The 25194-nt window shown below is 33.8% G+C and overlaps 1 protein-coding gene across 1 annotated transcript in view; it reads right to left on the bottom strand.

The window, feature by feature from the left end:
• Nucleotides 1-25194, bottom strand: part of JAK2 (Janus kinase 2) — a 105155-nt gene that overhangs the window by 39227 nt on the left and 40734 nt on the right. Inside the window, exons 4-7 of the mRNA XM_069474180.1 lie at nt 18385-18502; nt 11061-11206; nt 5394-5715; nt 4490-4609 (exon numbers count right to left, since the gene is read on the bottom strand). Of these exons, the coding sequence (XP_069330281.1) occupies nt 4490-4609; nt 5394-5715; nt 11061-11206; nt 18385-18502 (706 nt within the window). The remainder of the gene's footprint in view (nt 1-4489; nt 4610-5393; nt 5716-11060; nt 11207-18384; nt 18503-25194) is intronic.

Here is a 25194-nt window from a genome sequence, read left to right as displayed (position 1 = left end):
TAGGGATGAGCAAAGAAAGTGTTTTTTTGAGATGGAATCTAGTCCTGGTGAAGAGGCTGTGAACATTGCTGAAATGACAGCAAAGGACTTGAATATTACATAAACTTAGTGGAGGAAGTGGTGGCACAGTTTGAGAGGATTGACTCTCATTTTGAAAGAAGTGCTACTGTGGGTAAAATGCTCTCAAAGAGCACTGCATGGCTACAGAGAAATCTTTTATGAAAGGAAGAGTCCGTTGGTGCAGCAACCTTCATTGTTGTCTTATTTTAAGAAATTGCCACGACCAGCCCAGCCTTCAGCAACCACCACCCTGATCAGTCAGCAGCCATCACACTGAGGCAAGACTCTCCACCAGCAAAAGGATTATTTTTTAGCAATAAAGTATTTTAAATTAAGGTATACCCATCTTTTAGACATAGTGCTATTGTACACATAATGGATCACAGTATGGTGTAAACATAACTTTTATATGCACCAGGAAACCAAAAAATTGATATGACTCACTTTATTGTGATACTTGCTTTATTTTGGTGGTCTAGAACCAAACCCATGATATCTCTGAGGTATGCCTACATACATTTTATGAATATCTTACAACAGACTTGTATCCAGAATATATAAAGACTCTACAAATTGATATGAAAAAGCCAAACAAATCAATAAAAAACATGCAAAAGACTTTCACAGGTACTTCATAAGGAGGATATCTAAATGAACAATCAGTAAGTGAAAAAGTATTCAATATCATTACTAATCAGTTACTAAATTAAATTACTAAATTACTAAATTAAATTACTAATTACTAAAATAAAACCCACAGTCAGCTACCAGCACATATCCACCAGAATCACTATGCCTTTTTATTCTGACAAAACCAAGAGGCCGGGTGCGGTGGCTCACGCCCGTAACCCTAGCACTCTGGGAGGCCAAGGCGGGTGGATTGTTTGAGCTCAGGAGTTTGAGACCAGCCTGAGCAAGAGCGAGACCCTGTCTCTACTAAAAAAATAGAAAGAAATTATATGGACAACTAAAAATATATATAGAAAAAATTAGCCGGGCACGGTGGCACATGCCTGTAGTCCCAGCTACTTGGGAGGCTGAGGCAGAAGGATCGCTTGAGCCCAGGAGTTTGAGGTTGCTGTGAGCTAGGCTGACGCCACAGCACTCTAGCCTGGGCAACAGAGTGAGACTCTGTCTCAAAAAAAAAAAAAAAAAAAAAACAGAACTAAGAGTTGGTGAGGATATGGGGAAACTGTAATTTTGTACATTATTGAAGGAAGAGTGATTGGCTATAACAAACTATGGCAAATTGTCTGGCAGTATACTAAAGCTATCACCATGAGGCAACAATCCCACTCCTAGGTATATATATATATATATATATATATCTCCAAAAAAAATGAGTGTATGTGTCTTCCAAAAAATATGTATTAGAAGTTTGTAGCAATTTTATTCCTAATATCCCCAAACCAAAAAACCCAAATGTCCAAGAGAAGAATTAGTTAAAAATTTGATAATAAAAATGCAATACCACCTAGCAAAAAAAAGGAATGAACTGTTGCATATAACAATATCTTCAGACATCATGCTAAGTAAAAGAATCTAGATTTTAAAAGGATACATACAGTATCCTTCCATTTACTATAAGTTTCATGAACAGACAAAGATAATTGATGGTAGATGTCAGAATGATGGGTACCTTAAGCTGGGGGTTGGGTGGGAATAAGTGGGAAGCACCGTGTGGACTCCTGAGAATACCACAAGTATTCTGTATCTTGAGGTGGGTATGGATACGCAGATGTGCACATATGTAAAACTTTACTGAGCTATTAAGATTAGTATGCTTTACTGTGCATGTTACATCTCAACTAAAAAGCAGAAAGAAAGGAAAAAAATGATAAGCAACATAAGTAAAAACAGCTAAGTTGAACTACCTCAAATTTAAAAACGTCTGTGCATCAAACAATAAAAAGGCAACCCATAGAATGGGAGAAAATCTTTGCAAATCCTATCTTTGATAAGAGGTTGATATCCAGAATATTTAAGGAACTTCTACAACTCAGTAACAAAAAATAACCTGATTATAAAATGGGCAAAGGATTTACATAGACATTTCTCCAAAGAAGATACACAAATGGCAATACACACATGAAAAGATACTTAACATCACCAATCATCAGGGAAATGCAAATTAAAACCATAATGAGATACCACTTCACACCCATCAGGATGGCTATAATCAAAAAAAGTAAAAAAAAAAAAAAAAAAAAAATTGGAACACTAGTACACTGCTGGTAGAAATGAAAAATAGTGTAGCCACTATGGGAAATAGCGTGGTGGTTCCTCAAAAAATTACAAACAGAACTACCATATGATCTGGCAATTCTACTTGTAGTTATATATCCAAAGGAATTGAAACCAGGGACTTGAAGAGGTATTTGTACACCCACGTTCATAGCAGAATTGTTCACAATGGCCAAAAGGTGGAAGCAACCCAAACGTTCATTAACAGATGAATGGTTAAACAAATGTGGTATATACATACAATGGAATATAGAAATTCTGACACATGCTGTAACACTGATGAACCTTGAGTACATTATGCTAAGTGAAATAAGCCAGTCACAAAAAGACAGTATTGTATGATTTCACTCTGTGAAGTATCTAGAGAGTAGTCAAATTCATAAAGTCAGCAAGTAGAATGGTGGTTGCAGGGGCAAGAGGAGAGGGGAAATGAGGAGCTGTTTAATGTGTCTAGAGTTTCAGTTTTGCCAGATAAAAAAAGTTCTGGAAATTGGATATACGACAATATGAATATACTTAGCACTACTGAACTGTACACTTAAAAATTGTTATGATGCTAACTTTTATATTATATACATTTTACCAAATTTTTAAAAAGAAAAATGATAAAGAGATAGAAAAAAATCCCAGAATGAAGAGTAAAATGATGGTAAAAAACCTGTAGCTAACTAATAATAGACTGGGAAAATGCAATAAGCAAAAATTAATTACTTTCTTATATGCAGCAATAATTTGGTAGAAAAATATACTGAGGAAAGGTTAACCCTAATAATAGAAAAAGCATAATATATCATGAATAAAATTTAGCAAGAAACATCATGTATGAATATGAATAAAATTATCAAAAATTACTGAAAAACAAATTAATATTTAGGTACAAGGAGAAATATAATGTACTCCTAAAATATAAAATTTAATATGGGCAAGAAATGTCAACTCTTCTAAAATTAATCTTTAGAGCAATTTTAACAAATGTCGTTATAATATTTTTAAGGAGTTTTAAGAATACTCCACAAAGCAGGTAGAGTCACACTTAAGAGTTCAGGTTTTCAAATTATGCATTGGGGTTTAAAAAGCCCTACAACTTAACTAACACTGTGACTCTGAAAAGTTACTTAACTTCTCTGCAGTGCAGACTTAAAATTAAGCCAACAAGTACAAATACCTTCCTATAAGGAAATTCTTTAGATTACTACAGGATGTTCACATTAGTATCAATAAACTCTTCTGAAAGCATTTACTGTACATCCACATTGGGGTTGATAATTTTTATTCATCCTTTCAACCAGCCATGAAATATTTATCAAGCTATTTCTAAGCTAGGCTCTGGAGCACTGTGCAAGGTACAGGGAGTACAAACACATATGAAAATACGAACCTTAACCTTCAACAAGCTCACTCATAGTCTACTAGGCAGTAGGTGTACACTATGTATCATATTTTTATCTAGGAACAGAAAAAGTGTGCTGAATAAAGTGAGTTTCAAGTCAGCTATAGTTTGGGTAATATAACCCTGAAATGGCTAGACAGGTAAGCCATACAGATACTTAAGATAAATGAACAAATAACATTGACTAGTAATGTTTAAGCCAGTATGGATAACAAGCATCCTTGTTCAAAAGAAAACACAGCCAGGTAAATAAGAAATTTAAAAGCAGAGTATAAAAGAATTCATTTTTTCCCCTTCAATTAAAATAAATGGTATTTCTGAAGCTATTTAAAGAAAGAGAAAGGGTTAATCTTTTAGAATTAAACTCCTTACAGCTTGGGTGGGGCTGACCTGGGATTGGTTGACATTTTGTTATGTAAATTCCAGATAGCATTGTTTTATTTTTCTCCTTTAATTAGGCAGTTATGACTGGCATATGCACATCCCCACTGATAAAATATTTTAGTCACGAATGAGCATTACAACAGGGAACTAGCACAACCTAGGGTGGGGAGGAGAAAGTAACTGGTGTTTTCTTACTTATAAAAATGGGTGAAAAATATAGTAATGTACAAGAAACTCTATGGGAAGATAGTGTTGATAGTAATACAAAAAGCTGGATGTAATGTTTATGTTTATGTTTAGAGCTATACTTAAAACCATAATCAAAATTCCTACAAGAAAATTAATACTCTGAAATACTTATTTCTGACAACTATAAACTGTAATCATTATTTAATCATAAAGCAAACTTACCAGATTTTTACCATCTTGCTTATGGATAGTTACAACTCTGCTTTCATTTGAGCCTTCTTGATTTGCTTGCTTAATACTGACATCAATAATATTAGGAAAATCACAATATAATTGTAAATCCTGTAATTAAGAGCATTTGAAATTAAAAACAGGTAGAATTTATGGATGCATATTAAAACAAGACTTGAGACATTCACTCCAAATTCCTTAAAATAAAAAAGGTATCGATAACAATAAATAAGCATTAGATTTCCTCTCCCAAAAATCTAACCTAAGACCATACTATATCTTGCTTTGACATAGAAATGAGAGCATTAAATAATGCCACGAACCTAAAGTATGCTCTTGTATTCTTCCGTCCAATTAACAATAATGGGAAACATTGCCAGAAAAGTGGAAACTTAACTACCAAAGGTAATAAAAATAAAATTATCCTGCTAAATCTCTAATAACAATCTAAGAACAATATAGATATGAACAAACTTAAAACTTGCAATGTAAACCTTAAAAAAACTAAATTAATTATTTAACAGGTATATATTATCATAAAACCGATAAAATTAATCTTCTCCATTTAATTAGTTTTATTATTGTACCTCCAATTATCAATAAAAGTGAAAGAGAAAAGAAGGCAGAAGTATATTAAAATATCATTTCTAGAATTCAACCCCTTTCTGAAGTTATAAGAAGGTCATTACTAATCAATATGTCATAAAAATTAAATAAATCATTTAAGAACAATGAGCGAAGACCTATATAACCCTGATGGTTTGACACTATTACAAATTTCCACTTCTATCAAATGGGAAGTACAAGACCATGTTTTAAAAGACTAAAATTACTTTGTTTCTATTGCCATTCTACTTAAAATAACAAAGAATGAGAACATATCATTAAGGATTACCTGTTCTGTCAGTGTCTCACTTTCTTTATGTTTCCCTCTTGACCACTGAATTCCACCGTTTCCAGTTATTATAATGGTTGCAAAAATCTCCTCACCTGAAGGACCTCTTCCAGGTTCTTTTACTTCAAATTGCTCTGTGTAGAAGGCAGACTGAAGAGTTTCCAGATTTATAAGATACTTAAGTTTCAAGTTTCTGGCAGTGGCTTTGCACTGGCTGAATTGCTGAATAAATCTGCGAAATCTGTATCTTATTCGCTTCCTTGTCAATATATGATAGTCTTGGATCTTTGCTCGTATACATTTTGGTAAGAATGTCTTATAGCTAGTGATAAACAGCATATACAGAAAAACAAAACAAAACAAAAATTGGAAGATAAATCTCTAACAAAATTGCAAGAGAAGTTACCACCTTTTTCCATGATAAGTAGGTGCTACAACACAATAGTCAAGGGGAATAAGTTGACATAACCACCACACAGTATAAAACTTTAAGGTTTCATTTGATAAGAGCACATCCACACACACTATCCAATAATCATAAATGTTTAGAATACATGATAATTTTCTTCTCTTAATGAAATGAATCTTCAGTCTAGTTAATAACAGAGTTATTAAAACATTCATTTTCTTTGATTATTTTATATACCAGAGATAATGATTTATAAAATATTTATGACACTATTGCACTGTGCAGCAAACATTTTCTTTGATGCTATACTCCAAAATTTATCTGAATTCTATAAATTCATACATTTTGTTAGATGCTATTGTTCATTGTGCAAACATACTTCTTCTGTATATATTATTTTGTTAGGCCAACTTCAACAACTTTTAATAATTCCTTTGTGGTCAAAACAATTGCATTTGGAAAGATTCTCATTCTTCTGTACATTTATCTCTATGTACAACATCCTAAAGAAGTTAATTCCTTTTCTTCTAAAGAACATTTTATTTCTGAAGTACAGCTAAACAAATTTCCCATGCCTTCACCTATGCTAATCTTTCTTCCTATCACCCATCTCCTGTCTAGTTAGCTCTTACTCATTCTTATAAGGCTCAGTTCAAGCATCATCAAATCCAGAAAACCTTTCTGGACTCCATTCTATTACATGTTCCATGTTCCTCCCTCTGTTCTCATAGCTCCCTAATATCACTTATCCCACTATGCTGTACTTGTGTAGTTACCACCCAGTGGTATTCTAGAGCTGGTGTGGGTTGACGGCCTATTATATTTTAAGGATTTTTTTTGAGCTGATTGTTAAACAGCCATCATTAAAATTTAAGTTATATAAACTGATAGTTAAATAAATTATATTAAAAATATGGATAATAAATACTCAAACTCACTTCCTAATTATTTTACAATTTTAATTTTGTTTTACATAGTTCCTGTACCTTTGAGGTTATCCATATCTATTTTATGCGAGTAGGGAAAAAGGTTGGCTGCTACATATCTCCTCCCAATTCTGTATTCAGTGACTTCAGGCTGATACCCTGAAATTGGTCACGGAGTATTAACACTATGGATATCGGCAAGTATCACTTTTACAGCATTTCTCTGACCAACTAATTTTCCCAGGTTCCACAACTATTTCAAAACTTCTATTTCCTCAAAATTCCTACCTTTTTTCTGCCTCAAATCTCAACTATATTCCTCCTCACTTACAACAAATGTCTTCCTCTCCTTCCTAGGGGAAAAAAACCAAAAAAGCTCCTCTAATCAGAGTTGTCTCAATATCCTGCTAGCAACCCTATATACATCTGCACTCATTCTTTCCTCCTTCCCACCTATTATAATAAATGAGGTATAAACTTGCTAGTTAAAGCCATTTATTTAACATATATTTACCTTTACCCTCTCTTCCCTTCCCCTAATACACATATACCCCCTCAGTACTTTTACTCTGTATGTATTTCTCTTCTATCCACGTTTCAAAAATACAATCATTTCTCAGTACCCATGGGGAATTGGTTCCAGGACACCCAGAGGACACCAAAAATCCATGGATGCTCAAGTCCCTTACATATAATGCATAATATTTATATATAACCTACACACAATCTTCTATATACTTTAAATCATCTCTAGATTCCTTATAATACCTAATACAATGCCTATATATCACTTCATTTGTGTGAACACAACATAGTATTCAGCACTAAGCAAATTCAAGTTTTGATTTTGGAACTTTGTGAAATTTTTTTCCCCTAATATTCTTGATCTACAGTTGGTTGAATCCACAGATGCAGAATCCATGGACAGGAAGCACTGACTGTACTAATGTCCTTCCCATCTGACATGTAAAATCTTTTTATTCTTTTTATTTCATATTTCCCTCCAAATACAGCCTATCTGGCCTCTTTTTGAAAGAGTTTATACAGTTATTTCTATCTTCTTGCCTTCCATTTATTCCTCAACTCATCCCAATGTGGCTTCTGTTCCATCATTCCAAGAGAAACTGCCCTTGTTAAAATCAAGGAAGACTTCCCTGTGGCTAAAACCACATTTTCACATAAGAAACAAAAGAAAAAACAGGCAAGTTAGACTACTTCAAAATTCAAACTTCTGTGCTGCAAATGATACCTTCAAAGAAGTAAAAAAACAATCCACTAAATAGGAAAAAATATTTTAAAATCATCCATATGATAACTCGCATCTTGAGACTTGTATTCAGAATGTAAAAAAACCTCTTATAACTCAACAGTAAAAAGACAACCCAATTAAAAATGGGCAATGAATTCAAATACACATTTCTCCAATGATGACATAGTAATGGCCGATAAGCACATAAGAAGATACTAAACATCGCAAGTCTTTAAAGAAATGAAAAACAAAACTAGAATGAGATACCACTTCTACCCACTAGGATGAATAAAATAAAGACAGACAGTAACAAGTGCTGAAAAAGTTGGAACTCTTCATGTACTGCTAGTGGGAATGCAAAATAGCACAGCTGCTTTGGAAAAGTTTGGCAATTCTTCATAAAGTCAAACATGGAGTTATCATATGACCCAGGAATTCCACTTCTAAATACATATGCAAGAGAAATGAAAATATATATCCACAAAATAACTTGTACACAACTGTTCATACCAATATTCACAATCGCCAAAAAATAAAAACAATCCAAATTTCCATCAAGTGATGAACAGATAAGCAAAACGTGGTATTATCCATGAAATGGAATATGATTCAGCAATAAAAAGAAGTACTGATACATGCTACAACATGGATGAACCTTGAAAACACCACACTAAGTAAAAGAAGCCAAACAGAAAATGCTACCACATAGTGTATGATTCCATTTATATGAAATTTCAAGAATAGGCAAATCCATAGAAACAGAAAGATTAGTGGTTTCCTGAGGCTGGGGGAAGGGGGTATGAGGATTGAACGCTAAGGGGTATGGGGTTTCTTTCAGGGACCATGAAAATGTTCTAAAATTAGATTGTGAATATCTTTATACAACTTTGTAAATATACTAAAACATATGTTGTACACTTTAAATGGGTGAATTTTATGGTATGTGAATTGTAACCCCAATAAACTGTTTTAAAATATCATGGAATCTTATAATGAATGTTTAATACCTATACAATTTTAAAAGTAAAGCTAAAAGAAAGAATGACGTAGAATTTCGCAGATGTGTTTATATACTGGTTAAGAGTATAGGTTAAGAGAACCAGAGAAACACAATTACTAACCATTCATTAGGTTTAGGACACTAGAATAAGTAATGCAGGGAGAATAATAATAGATAACACTATTCCTGACCTCAAAGAAACCACAATCTACATAAAAAGATTGTTCCAAGACTTTGGACAACATTATAATCTCTAAAGCAGAAGTATCATCATAGCATGAGTCTAGAAACAGCTTCATATGTGTAACATTCATCTTCAGTAGCTTAAAGCTTCTGTTCTTTAACCATGTTTCCTTCAATTCCTTCAGTTTCTATTAACAACATCTAAGATACTCTTCTTCCAGTTCTGTTCTACTATGGCCTGGCACGCAACAAGCATTCAATAAATAGCTGTTGAATGAATGAAAGAATGAATAAGCTAATATCTAAGAAGTATCTGTCTACATTTTAATAAAAATCAAGGCCTTAGTAGAAAATAGAAGTGTTTTTGTTTTTCCTTTAGACTTGGGAATCTTCTAAAGTCTTGAGTGCGTTCTTAAAATCATACCCTACAACTTACACCCTTGGGTTAAGGCCTAACAGACATCTGCAAACAAAACAAAAATATTTAAAACTAAAAAGAAAAATATAGACATTGATACTCTACAAATTAGGTATGGAACTGTTTTGAAGGCATTCAGGAAAGGAGTGACTAAAGCTAGTTATTGGGAGAACAATTTCAAAAAAAAAAAGGAAGTTTTAATACGTTCATGATATCCTGACACATTTAATTTGGTAAGTATGTAATATGTGAATACATATTTAGCCTTCAAACTTAAAAAAAAGTAAAGCATTCTTATAGTTATATATACCCTAAAAACAGCAGAAATTTTATAGTCATTAAAGCTGGGATGTAGGAGTAGTGTTTCAAAAAACTGTGTTAGTCATAGTCGTCAAAATTCAATATGCAGAAGAGTAATTTGAAGAATGCAGAGATTGGATCACTTGTGGAAGAATCCCCTGGAGCACTTGCAAAAATTCGTATTTGTGGGCTTGACCTCAAATTTACTGAATCCAAATCTCTTGGGTTAGGGTCCAGGAATTTCTGATTTTAATAGGCACCCCAGGTAATTCTAATGTGAGTAAAATACAGACCACAGGCTCGGTGGCTCATGACTATAATCCTAGAACTCTAGGAGGCCGAGGTGGGAGGATCGTTTGAGGTCAGGAGTTCAAGACCAGCCTGAATAAGAGTGAGACCCCCGTCTCTACTAAAAATAGAAAAAATTAGCTGGGCATGGTAGCCTGTAGTCCCAGCTACTCAGGAGGCCGAGGCAGGAGGATTGCTTGAGCCCAGGAATCTGAGGTTACTGTGAGCTAGGCTGATGCCATCGCACTCCAGCCTGGGCAACAGAGTGAGACTTTGTCTCAAATAAATAAATAAAAATAAACTACAGACCACCATTTGAGAAATACTGATACAGTTCATCTATATGGCCAATTTGAAGATCTACTACCAAAAGTTGTCCCTCCAGGTGTTCTTTACATTCCTCTGAACTTACCCAGCCTTTTTAGAATAAATGAATCAAATAATAAATAGATATCAAACACCTATGATATTTTCTGTGGTACTACAACTCTTTCAATAATTTCATCTTACAGTATATGTTATACATAACAAAGAAAAGTTACTCATATAATTTTTTATTACAGGATGAGTTCAAAAATCTAAACTCTGAAATGCTCCAAAATCCAAAACTTCTTGAGTGCTGAAATGACACTCAAAGGAAATGCTCACTGAAGCATTTTGGATTTTGGATTAAGGACACTCATTTGGTAACTATAAAGCAAATATTCCAAAATCTGAAAAAATTCAAAATCCAAAACACTTCTGATCCCAAGCATTTCAGATAAAGGCAGATAAAGGGTACTCAACCAGTATTATAAAATCAAAAGGTGTGGGCAAACACAGAAAATATACATAAATTATATAAAATCTTTACCTATTCACACTTATGTATATGGATCTACAAAAGGACATTACCTGATAGAGTTATAAATGGCCAGTGGAGTTTGATCCTTTTCTTTGGCTATTCTCATCATGTCTAACACCGCCATCCCAAGACATTCTTCCTGTGTTTCATGAGTCACAGGTACTTTTATCCAACCATGCACAAAATCATGCCGCCACTAAAGGAAACAAAAAGTTATAAGGAAATATCTCATCATAAATTTCACTATCACATTTTATCTACTATTTTAACCTATAATGTAATATTCAGAACATATGCATTTAAAAGGCATAAATTCCTCCCTTGATTTTCAATAATTTTTCCATAAAATTTTAGTAAAAGTTCACTTGAAAATGGAAACTGATTTAAATTGGGTTCCCAATTATAGAGTACATGATCAACCTATTTCACTGTATATATCTTCAAATTACGTCTTCTACATAAATTTATTTTAGTATCTAAATTAAAATAGATACTACTTAAATAAAAATGTACTGAGTTCCACTTATGTTGGAAGCATCATACTATGAATTGTGTTTGATACAAAGAAATAGTCAGGCAGCACATAACGACATTTTGTTTAATGACAGACCATATATACAATGATGGCCCCATAAGACTGTAATACTGTATTTTTACTGTACTTTTTCTATGTTTAGATACACAAATACTTACCATTGTGTTATAGTTGCCTACAGAATTCAGTACAACAACATGCTGTAAGGTTTGTAGCCTAGGAGAATAGGCTATCCCATATAGCCTAGGCGTGTAATAGGTTATACCATTTACTTTTGTGTAAGTACATACTATGATGTTCATACAATGACAAAATTACCTAGCAATGCATTTCCCAGAACATATCCTCACCACTAAAAGATGCATGACTGTGTATGACATGGTCTCAGCCATCAAGGGGACTAAATCTAGCTTGCAAGCTAAACACGTAAACAAATGATTATAATGTCAGATACTGTACAGGAAGTGCCACACAGCAGCTGCTTCAGGAACTTAGAGAAAATTGAGATTACATACAGCTGGAGTAATCAGAGAAGGTTCCATGGATGATCAGAAACTTCATGCAGTCTTTAAAGATAAAGACATTTTTGATGGACACAAAACCATTCCTTACGAAATAGAATGACACACAAAAAAAGCACAAGGCATATTCAGATATGTAAACTATTAGGTTATTAAGTATAAAATGTCTGATTTCCTTAAGTACTAAGTTTGACAACTGGTATCTCGGACATTTCACTTTGACATGTCTTGTTTTATTTTTACTGTGAGGGTACATCCTCAATCTTTCAAATGCATGGTTTGGCTTGTGATTATCTTTCAAATGTTTTTTAAAGCAATTTTTGTGAAACCATGGATAAATTAAAAATTCGTGTTATCTTCGAATATGAGTTCCATCACGGAACCAATGCTACATGGACAGCTCAAAATATCATCACAGTGTTTGGGAAGGATGTGGCTAATGAACGCATAGTGATTTGAGAAGTTCTGTTCTGGTGATTTTAATCTTAAAAATGAGCCGCGTGAGCTACCTGAGACCAAGGTGGATAATGTTGAACTGAAAGCCATAGTGGAAGAGAATCCATCTCAACCTACACGTGAATTAGCAGCAAGGTTTGCTGTTACTATTGCAAAATATTGGACCATTTGAAACAAATCAGCAAGGTAAGATAAAAGAGCTGGATAGATGGCTACTGCATGAATTAAACGAGTGTCAGATGAGAAATCATCACGAAGCTTGCCTTTCTTTGCTGTCAACATAAAAGCCAATCATGTCTATACCACATTGTTATGTGTGATGAAAAATGGATTCTTTTTGACAATCATAAGTGTTCAGCACAATAGCTGGATAAAGATGAAGTGCCGAAACACAGTCCAAAACTGAATATTCATCAAAAAAAGTTAATGATGTCTGTTTGGTGGTCTAGCCCTGGTATTATCCACTACAGCTTCATGAAATCTGGTCAATCCATTACAGCGGATGTCTACAGCACCCAATTGAACAAAATGATGAGGATGCTTGTGATTAAGCAGCTAAGATTGGTCAACAGAGACAGGCCAATCCTTTTGCAAGACAACACTCAACCACAAGTCACACAAACAACGCTGCTCAAACTACAGAGGCTGGCCTTGGAAACTCTCTGTCATTTACCGTATTCACCAGACTTTGTCCCAACTGACTACTATTTATTCCAGGCTTTGGACCACTTCTTGCAAGGAAAAATATTAAATTCTCAACAAGCTGTGGAAAACGCCTTTGTAATTTTATTGCCACTCACTCTCTAGGCTTTTTGATGCTGCCATAAACAAGCTACCATTAAGATGGCAAAACTGTGTTGATAGTTTTGGTGCATACTTTAACTGCACTGCTTCTTGTTTGAGATATAATAAACTAAACTTTTGATTCAAAACTGGATATTACATATTTAATGATCTAATAGTTTGGTTGGGCCAACAGTTTATGTAAGGGAATAGTGTAGATTAAAATTTGGAAAAGTATGTTAAAGTCGGACTGCAGGTATCCTTGAATGATTTGATCCTAGACACAACACAGATCCATTTTCTTAAAGCATCAGTTTCTTTTTTCAATTTTTTTTTTTTTTTTTTTTTGCTGTCTGTCCTAGCCTGTCTTAAAAGCATCTAATGGTAGAATAGTAGCAATGATAGAAGTGCTTGAAAAAAACTAAAGTGTATTCAGGGAGACTCTTTAAGAGGCTGCTATATGGCTCAGATATGAGGCAATAAAGATCTGATATAGGCCGGGCGCGGTGGCTCACGCCTGTAATCCTAGCACTCTGGGAGGCCGAGGCAGGTGGATCACTCAAGGTCAGGAGTTCGAGACCAGCCTGAGCAAGAGCGAGACCCCGTCTCTACTAAAAATAGAAAAAAATTATATGGACAATTAAAAATATATATATATAGAAAAATTAGCCAGGCATAGTGGCGCATGCCTGTAGTCCCAGCTACTCGGGAGGCTGAGACAGGAGGATCGCTTGAGCTCAGGAGTTTGAGGTTGCTGTGAGCTAGGCTGACGCCAGGGCACTCACTCTAGCCTGGGCAACAGAGTGAGACTCTGTCTCAAAAAAAAAAAAAAAAAAAAAAGATCTGATATAGGAAACAGAAGACACTAAAACAGTCTGGAAACAGTTGATAACTATATACTGTATACGGAATGAAGAAAAGAGAAAAATAGAGGTTCCAAGATTTTGAGCAGGATGATTTAGGGATATGGCTGAAATCAGATTGAACATGTAACAGGAGAAAGGACAGAAAGCAAAAGGTATGGATATTCTAAACATAACACCAATTTTCTTTGTAAGAGCCATATTACCTAAAAACCAACATTTAATCAAGGATTTAAACTGAGTACAAGAAATATAGGACATATTTTATGCTGTGTGTATTTCCCTTCTTTTGATGTTATAACTTGTCTCATGAAACTAAAGTTTTAATGGAACTTTAAAAAATAATTTTATTAAAAGAAATAAACAAGTTTAAAAGTGTATTTAACTTTCTATTCAAAAAACATAGAAAATATTTTTGTATAAGAAAATAAATCATATTACTTAAAAAGCACAAACTGTGGAATAATCAGTATTAACTAAAACAAAGTCCTAAATATTGCTAATACAAAATTCAAGGAAGAAGATAGATTTTTGTTCAATTTTAAACAGTTATTTCACTATACTTTTGAAAATAAGCAAGTAAGTTACTTGCTTATTCTGTTTAAGTAAGAAACACAGATAACTGATGACTGGATAGATTCTTTCTAATAGCTTATTTTTGATCCATATACTATATAGAACCAGTAGAAAACAAATTCTGCTCATGAGAAAATTCTATGGAACTCTTGTGAAAATCAGTGAGAGCAGTACTAGAAACATAATCAACTAAATACTCATTAAAGTTATAAAATGAAAGAGTCCCAAATGCCAAAATATACCAAATTAACATTCCTTAAACATCACAGTATTTGCCCCCCAAAATTTCTTTTTTTTAAACCCTTAACCATCTATCTTTATTTTTAATTTCAGAATATTACAGAGATACAAACGTTTTGATTACATGATTTGCTTTTGTGCAGTTGAGGGAAAGTTATAAATGTGCCCATCACCAAGGTAGCATGCGCTATACCCGTTACGTGTGAATTTACCCGTCCCCTTCTCCCCCCTCCCACCCACTTGGTTTCTGCTGAGTTTTACTACCATATGTGCACTTGGGTGTTGATCAATTACATGTGGTATCTATAAAAAAGGTTTCTTTTTATCTGGGTAGCTAATAAAAATTTCTCTGAAATAAATTTACATCTGTATTAGCCAGAAAAATAAGAAAACAATTACAGTCACAAAATCAGAAATGAATCAAACAACATGAAGTAAATATCCATTTTTTGTTGAACAGATATGAACTAATTAAAAGTTGTTCACATGTCATTTTTATTTGCTGAGTAGCCATATATGATAATATAAGGACAATTAATCCCCCAAAGAAACTGAATTTAAAAGAGGCATCCCACTCTTAGCTTTTACTTGTTTACCTTTTTCAAATATGTCTTTCTACAGGTACTGCCTTACATATTTTAAAGACAGTTTAGGGTCTTGCCCACTTTTTAGTTATTTAAAGATGTAAAAATATGCTTACATTCTGGTGATACCACTGGTCAAATTTGTTATATACAGCCTATAACAAGCATATAGTATAAACTGATAACAGTACAATCTTAGAGTGAGGTAAATACTATCTTACTCTGGGGGCAGAGATTTAGAGAAGCAAAAACATTAAGAAATAGAAAATTGCATGTGGTACTATCTAAACACAATTTAGGATTCTATTGTGAAATTACTTTGCCATGCTAGAGAAAACAATCCCTCCTAGGAGGACAAAATTGAATATTCTGAAATAATCCATAATTTTTCTAGATCAAAAAAGGAATATTGAAGTATTAATATTAGGCTAAAATAGCATTATAAATAGTTTAAGAAAACTTGCCTTATTATTGGGACTTGACTAGCATGCCACCAAAATAAACCAGCTCTGCAGCATAAGTAAAATAAGGCACTCATAAAAGCAGCAGCAAGTCATAATCTCATAATAGCCTATTTTCAGGTGACTATTCTCAGAAGTTTCTCTCTTTTTTTAATAGCTATAGAGAAAAGGGCTGGTGGTCAAATTATTTTCAACAAGTGCCAGGACCATTCAATGGAAAAAAAGAGTCAACAAATAGTGTTAGGAAAACTGGATATTCATATGCAAAAGAATGAAGTTGGACTCTAACTTATACAATTGTCAAAAATTAACTCCAAATGGGCCAAAGAACTAAACATAAGTACTAAAACCATAAAACCATTAAAAGAAAACAGAGAGAGACAGTTTCATAACATTGGATTTGGCAATGATTTCTTGTATATGATATCAAAGGAGAGGCAACAACAGCAGAAAATAGATAAATGGGAACATATCAAAATTTAAAACTTTTGTCCATCAAAGGACATAAGCAACAGAGTGAAAAGGCAACCTATAGCATGAGAAAAAATAGGTACAAATCATTGATCTTATGAGGAGTCAAAATCTAGAATATATAAAGAACTCCTAAAACACAACAACAACAACAACAACAACAAAAAACCAAACACCTGATTAAAAAATAGACAAAGGACTTGAATAGACATTTCTCCAAAGAAGATACACAAATGCCAATGCACATATGAAAAGATGCTCAATATCACTAATCATTAGGGAAATGAAAATCAAATTTGAGATACAATGAGATACCACTTCCCACCCATCAGGATAGCTATTATCCAACAAAACAAAATATTGTTGAGGATGAGGAGAAACTGGAATACTTGTGCACTGCTGGTAGGAATGAAAAATAGCGCTGCAATTTTAGAAAACAGTATGACAGTTCCTCAAAAAAATTATAAACCGAATTACCATATGATCTAGCAATTCCACTTCTGGGTGTATAGCCAAAGGAATTAAAAGCAGGGACTTAAAGAAATATTTGTATGCCCATGTTCGTAGCAGAAGCAACCCAAGTGTCCATCAATGGATAAATGGATAAACAAAATGCAGTATATACACACACAATATTGGAATATGATTTAGCCTTAAAAAGGAAGGAAATTCTGGCACATGCTATAACAGGATGAACCTTGAAGACATCATGCTAAGTGAAATAAGCCAGTCACAAAAGGACAAGTATTGTATCATTCCATTTGTATGAGGTAACTAGAATAGGCAAATTTATAGAGACAAAAGTAGAATGGTGATTGCCAAGGGCCAGGAGGAGGGGGACATGGAGAGTTATTGTTTAATGGGTATGATGTTTCAGTCTGGGAAGATGAAAAATGTTCTGAAGATGGATGGCGGTGACACTTGTACAACAGTGTGAATGCACATAATGCAACTGAACTGTACACTTCAAACGGTAAAAAAATACATTTTTTTTACCACAATAAAAAAAAGTTGGTTTCATACACCAATATAGAAATATTTTTCAATTTGTTGTTCATGAACTGAACTAGCCCTACAAGGCTTCTTGGAAATGTGAACCATGAGAATCTTTGGGGTTATTTCCTACGGTATTAGCAAATCTGATTTAGAACTTCTTAATCTGATACTTTGGGGATATCAAGTGCATATTTTCACCCAAGAGCACTAAAATTTCATTTTTGTTTTCTTTCTTTAGTTTCTATTCATACTAGACCAGTAGCACATGAAAACAAAGTTATTTAATAACAAAACATTTCAATTACTGTTTAAATCAAGGTAATAGAGAAGAAAGCATTACGAAATGTTCAAACACTACAAAAATTTAACATAACCATATTAATGAACAAATAAATGGAACACAGCTCGCAGACTATGTATCAACATCTAGCCACCCTCCTATGATGAGCTACACAAACTATCATAGCTCATTTTTTGTTACCTACTATCTTTACATTTCATTGCCCATTAAGTATGAAATTGTCCAGGAATTTTTAAAAATCTAAAGAAATTTTATTGTCTTATATTTCAGCCACTATGTCTACATGAATCATATTGTAAAACTCAGTCAACACTTTGTCAAATCCTTAAAATGATCTAAAGCCCTCAAACAAAAAGAAAGAAAATTCAAAAGGTCAACTCAAGGAATCTTTATAAAATAGATTCTATTATACATAACCATAGCATTAAAAATTAGTAATTAAAAAGATTCAATTTTGTTACTTCTCTGTACCTGCTGTGCAAGACAGAACAGCAATTTTCCTATATATGAAGTTTTTCCTGATTAAGAGATGTATTACACAGCAAGATACTTATCATTTAACACATGTACAAATAATATAATCATACCTGAGCAAAAAGGTAAGACATGACGAAGTCATCAAGGAGAGGAGCTTCAGCACCTCGAGATATCCCATGCCGATAGGTTCTGTTGCTGCCGCTGCAGTACCAATGAGGAAAGTAAAATCTACAAGACAATTACATTTGGTCAGCCTCCAAACAGTTCAAGTACAAACACACTGTGTATATACAACTACTTCCAGCATACTGGAAGGTATTATCCCATAATCAGAAAACACAGCTAACAGAGTTATATACAAAGTTGGAGACAAAAGGATGTCTGGATAAGACCATGATAATAGTATCAAGAAACAAATAAGTGTAAAATCATACATTGCCTCTTTCAGTGCACAGAATGTAGAAGCAATTACAGAAAAGCAGAAATATTAACAAAAAGTAAAAAAAAAAATTTAATCCAGTAACATCAGTAGAGAACCTAAAAACGCTAATTTGGTGTGAAAACAAATAGTTACATCTTCTTAACAGAAGTTAAAACCTTGTCCTCCAAAGAAACAAAAAAATTCCATATATTTTTAGTAACAACTTTATTGAGATTTAATTCACACACCATAAAGTCCATTCATTTAAAGTGTACAATTCAATGCTTTTTAGTTTATGCAGAGTGTTGTACAACTATCACCACAATCTAATTTTAAAACATTTTCATTCCCCCTAAAAGAAACTCAATACCCAAATCACTCCTATCTACTCCCCAGGTGTAAGCTATCATTAATCTTTCTATCTCCATAAATTTGCCTATTCTGAACATTTTATAAATGGAGCCATAGAATATGTGGCCTGTCTACCTTCTTTCACTTAGCATAATGTTTTCAAGGTTCATCCATATAGCATGTATTATTACTTCATTCCTTTTTATTGCCAAATTAATATTTCATAGTACAGAATATCACATTTTGCTTATCCCTCATTTGATAGACATATGGTTGTTTCTATTTTTTTGCTATTGTGAATAATACTGCTATGAAGAGTCATGTACGAGTTTTTGTGGATGTATGTTTTCACTTCTCTACATATATACTAGAAGTAGAATTGCTGCATCATACAGTAACTCAATGTTTACCTTTTTGAAAATGGCCCAACTGTTTTCCAAAGTGGCTGCACAAGTTCACATTCCTAACAGCAATGTATGAGCATCCCAACTAGTACAAATCTTCTTTAACACTTGTTTTTCTTTGTCTTTTTTATTTTTGCCATCCTAGTAGATCAATTGTCATCCCATTGTGGTTGTGATTTGCATTTCTCTAATGACTAATGATGTTGAGCATCTTTTCACATACTTATTGACCATTTGTATGTCTTCTTTGGAAAAATGTCTACTCAAATCCTTCACCTATTTTTTCATTGGGTTGTCATCGTCTTCTTGACCTGTAAGAGTTCTTTATATATTCTGGAGATAAGGACTTTATCAGATATATTATTTACAAACATTTTCTTCCATTTTGTGGGTTGTTTTTTCACATTCTTGACAGTGTCCTTTGATACACAGATGTTTTTAATTTTGATAAAACCCAATTTATCTATTTTGCTTTTATCACTTGAGCTTTTGGTATCATATCTAAAAACCCATTGCCTAATCTAAGTACATAAAAAATTTACTCCTATGTTTCTTCTAAGAGTTTTATAGGTTTAGCTTTTATATTTAGGTCTCTGAATCCATTTAAAATTACTTTTTGTATATAGTATGAGGTAGTGGTCTAACTTCATTAGTTTACATGTGGATAACCAGTTGTCCCAGCAGTACTGGTTAAAAGGACTATTCTTTCCCCATGAATTGTCTTGGCAGCCTTGTCAAAAATCAATTACCATCAATGTGAGGAATTATATTTGCACTGTTAATTCTATTCCATCGATCTATATATGTCTTTAAACCAGTATCACATTGTCTTGATTACTGTGGTTTTTTTTTTGTTTGTTTTTTTTTTTTTTGAGACAGAGTCTCACTCTGTTGCCTGGGCTAGAGTGCCGTGGCATCAAGCTCACAGCAACTTCAAACTCCTGGGCTTAAGCAATCCTTCTGCCTCAGCCTCCCAAGTAGCTGGGACTACAGGCATGTGCCACCATGCCCGACTAATTTTTTTCTATATATATTTTTTTAGCTGTCCAGATCATTTCTTTTTATTTTTAGTAGAGACGGGGTCTCGCTCTTGCTCAGGCTGGTCTCAAACTCCTGACCTTGAGCTATCCTCCCACCTCAGCCTCCCAGAGCGCTAGGATTACAGGCATGAGCCACTGCGCCCGGCTGATTACTGTAGTTTTATAGTAAACTTTAAAATTAGAAAGTATAATTCTTCTAATTCTGTTCTTTTTTTTATTGCTTTAGCTATGCTAAGTCCCTTTAATTTTTATATAAATTTTATGATTAGTAATTCAATTTCTACAATAAAGACAGCTAGGATTTCAGATGTTTGGGGGAGTATTGTCATCTTTACAATAATAAGTCTTCTAAACATGAGATTCTTTCCATTTATTTTGGTGTTTCTTTACTTTCAATGACATTTTATATTTCTCAGAATACAAGTTTTACACTTCTTTTGTTAAGTTTATTCCTACGTATTTTTAGGAATTATTTTCTTAATTTCATTTTTGAATTATTCATTTCCTGGGTATAAAATACAACTGATTTTTGTATATTGATCTTCTTCTGCAACTATCCTGAGCTCACTTATTAGTTCTAATAGCTTATTAATTCCTTAAGATTTTTTTATATATAAGATCACGTCATCTGCAAATAGAGATACAGTCGTCCCTTGGTATTCATGAAGGACTGGTTCTCGGGTCTCCCACAGATACCAAAACCTGCAAATATTCAAGTTCCTGATATAAAATGGTGTAGTATTTGCATATAACCTATGCACCTCCTCCTGTATACTTTCAATCATCTCTAGATTACTTATAATACCTAATACAATGTAAATGCTATGTAAACAGTTGTTATACTGTATTGTTTAGGGAATAATAACAAGAAAAAAGTCTACATATATTTAATACAAATGCAATTTTTTTTCCCAAATATTTTCGATCTGTGGTTGGTTGCATCCACAGATGTGGAACCCACAGATACAATGAGCCAATAATAATTTTATTTCTTTTCCAATCTGAATGCCTTTTATTTCCTTTTCTTGCCTAATTTCCCTGGCTAGAATCCACAGTATTGTATGAAACAGTGGCGGTAGGAGCAGATATCCTCATCTTGTTCCTCCTAATCACAGGGAGAAAGCATTCAGCTTTCACCATTAAGTATAATGTTAGTTCAGGATTTTTTATAAATGTGCTTTATCACATTGAGGAAGATTCTTGCCATTCCTATTACTCTAAGCATTTTTATCATGATAGGATGTTGGGTTTTGTCAAATACTTTTTCCTGTGTCCACTGCGATGATCATGTGGTTTTGGTCCTTTATTCTTTCAACTAATATGGTGTATTACATTGACTGATCTACAAGTTACAGCAAGTTTATATTTCCTGGGATTAATCTCACTTGGTCATGCTATTTAATCTTTTTTATATATTGGTTGAGCATCCCTAATCCAAAAATCTGAAATCCAAATGTTCCAAAATCTGAAATCTTTGACATGATGCTCAAAGGATATGTTCATTGGAGCATTTCAGATTTCAGATTTTTGAATTAGGGATGCTCAACTGGTATGTATTCCATAAATATTCCAAACTCCAAAAAAATATGAAATCTGAAACACTTCTGGTCCCAAGCACTTAAGGTATTGGTCTGTAGTTTTCTTTTCTTCTGGACATCTTTGTCTGAATTTGGTATCAGGGTAATATTGAACTAATAGAATAAGTTGGGAAATATTCCCTTCTTTTCTATTTTTTATGAATAACTGATAATAATTCTTCTATAAACATTTGATGGAATTCACCAGTGAAGCCACCTGGGCCTGGGCTTTTCTATATGGGAAGATTTTTTTTTTTTTTTGCCTTATTCAATCAAAAATACATTTTTATAATGTGTTTGTTAATATGAAATATTTCTTTTTTTTATTTCAGCTTATTATGGGGGTACAAAAGTTCAGGTTACATACATTGCCCATGTACTGCCTATCCCCCCAAGTCAGAGCTCCAGGCGTGTCCATTCCCCAGACAGTGCGCATTGCACTCATCATGTAGGCATACACCCATCCCCTCCCCTGACCCCCCACCTCAGTCTGATATCCGATTGTATCATTCCCAAATGTGCATTTAGGTGATGATCAGGGAAACCAATTTTCTGGTGAGTACATGTGATGCTTGTTTTTCCATTCTTGGGATACTTCACTTAATATAATGGGTTCCAACTCTCTCCAGGAGAACCAAAGAGATGTCTTATCACTGTTATTTCTTATAGCTGAGTAATACTCCATGGTATACATATACCATAATTTACTAATCCAATCATGAATTGATGGGCATTTGGGTTGTTTCCACATCTTTACGATTGTGAATTGTGCTGCTATAAACATTCGGGTACAGGTGTCTTTGTCATAGAATGACTTATGTTCCTTTGGGTAGATGCCCTATAAAGGGATTGCTGGATCGAATGGTAGGTCTATTAGAATCTGTTTAAGGTATCTCCATAATGCTTTCCACAGGGGTTGCACTAGTTTGCAGTCCCACCAGCAGCGTATGAGTGTTCCTGTCTCTCCGCATCCACGCCAACATGTGTTATTTTGGGACTTTTTGATAAAGGCCATTCTCACTGGGGTTAAGTGATATCTCATTGTGCTTTTGATTTGCATTTCTCTGATGATTAGGGATGTTGAGCATTTTTTCATATGTTTGTTAGCCATTCTTATATCTTCTTTTGAAAAATTTCTATTCATGTCGTTTGCCCACTTTTTGATAGGGTTGTTTGATTTTTTCTTGCTGATTTTCCTGAGTTCTAAATAGATTCTTGTTATCAGTCCTTTATCTGATGTGTAGTACACAAAAATTCTCAATAAAATCCTAGCAAATCGAATCCAAGTGCTTATCAAAAAAATAATCCATCACGACCAAGTGGGCTTCATCCCAGAGACGCAGGGGTGGTTCAACATACGTAAATCTACAAATGTAATTCACCACATAAATAGAAGCAAAAATAAAAACCATATGATCCTCTCAATAGATGCAGAAAAAGCATTTGACAAAATTCAACACCCTTTTATGATAAGAACGCTTAACAAAATAGGCATTGATGGAACCTACCTAAAAATGATACAAGCCATATATGACAAACCCACAGGCAACATCATACTGAATGGGGAAAAACTGAAAGCACTCCCACTTAGAACTGAAACCAGACAAGGCTGACTACTGTCCCCATTACTTTTCAACATAGTATTGGAAGTCCTTGAGAGAGCTATCAGGCAAGAGAGCAGAATCAAGGAAGTCCAAATAGGGAAAGAAGAGATCAACCTCACTCTTTGCTGATGATATGATGTTATATTTGGAAAACCCCAAGGAATCAACCAAGAGACTCCTGGAATTGATTAACGAATACAGCAAAGTCTCAGGTTACAAAATCAATACACACAAATCAGAGGCATTCATATATGCCAATAACAGTCAATCAGAGAACCAAATTAAAGACTCAATACCCTTGAAAATAGCAACAAAGAAAATAAAATATCTAGGAATATATTTAACTAAAGAGGTAAAGGACCTCTATAGGGAAAACTATGAAACACTGAGGAAGGAAATAGCAGAACTTATAAATAAGTGGAAAACCATACCATGCTTGTGGATCGGAAGAATCAACATTGTTAAAATGTCTATAGTACCCAAAGTGATCTACAGATTCAATGCAATCCCTATTAAATTACCAACATCATTTTTCACAGATATAGAAAAAATAATTATACACTTGGTATGGAATCAGAGAAGACCCCATATAGCAAAAGCAATTTTAAGCAATAAAAACAAAATGGGAGGTATTAATTTGCCAGACTTCAAACTATACTACAAGGCTGTGGTTCTTAAAACTGCCTGGTATTGGCACAAGTGCAGGGCACAGACCAGTGGAACAGAACAGAAAATCCAAATATAAAACCATCCTTATATAGACATCTAATCTTTGACAAAGCGACAAAAACATACTCTGGGGACAAGAATCCCTATTCAATAAATGGTGCTGGGAAAATTGGATAGTCACATGTAGAAGACTGAAACAGGACCCACAGCTTTCACCTCTCACAAAAATCAAATCACGGTGGAAAACAGACTTAAACCTTAGGTGTGAAACGATTAGAATTCTAGAAGAAAATGTAGGAAAGACTCTTACAGACATTGGCCGAGGCAAAGAATTTATGAAAAAGACCCCTAAGGCAACCACAGCAACAACAAAAATAAATGAATGAGACCTGATTAAATTAAAAAGCTTCTGCACAGCCAAAGAAACAATCACGAGAATAAACAGACCACCTACAGAATAGGAAAAAATTTTCGCATACTACACATCAGATTTTTTTTTAATTATCAATTCAATTTCTTTACTCATTATAGATCTATTCAAACTTTCTATTCCTTATTTTGGCAGTTCCTAAGTTTGTGTCTTTCTAGGCCTTTGTCTATTTCATCTTGGTTATCTAATATGTTGGCATTTGCTAATGAATCATGAGAGATTGCTCACTTCAGCACATGAAGTATTCATTGTTCTCATAATTAGTGATACTGAATATTTTTTCAAAAGGCCATTAATTATTTGTTCTTCTCTTATGAAAGAACTCTTCATGTACACTTAGTACTTATTTAATGGATACAGTGCTCTTAATTTTCAATTTGTAAGAATATTAACCTTTTATTTGATTTGTTGAAACTATCTTTCA

This window comes from Eulemur rufifrons, chromosome 7, assembly GCF_041146395.1.
Source record: "Eulemur rufifrons isolate Redbay chromosome 7, OSU_ERuf_1, whole genome shotgun sequence".
In the NCBI taxonomy this organism is placed as follows: Eukaryota; Metazoa; Chordata; class Mammalia; order Primates; family Lemuridae; genus Eulemur; species Eulemur rufifrons.
The sequence above is the reverse complement of the archived record's forward strand: the minus strand, read 5'-3'. Positions and strand labels throughout refer to the sequence as shown.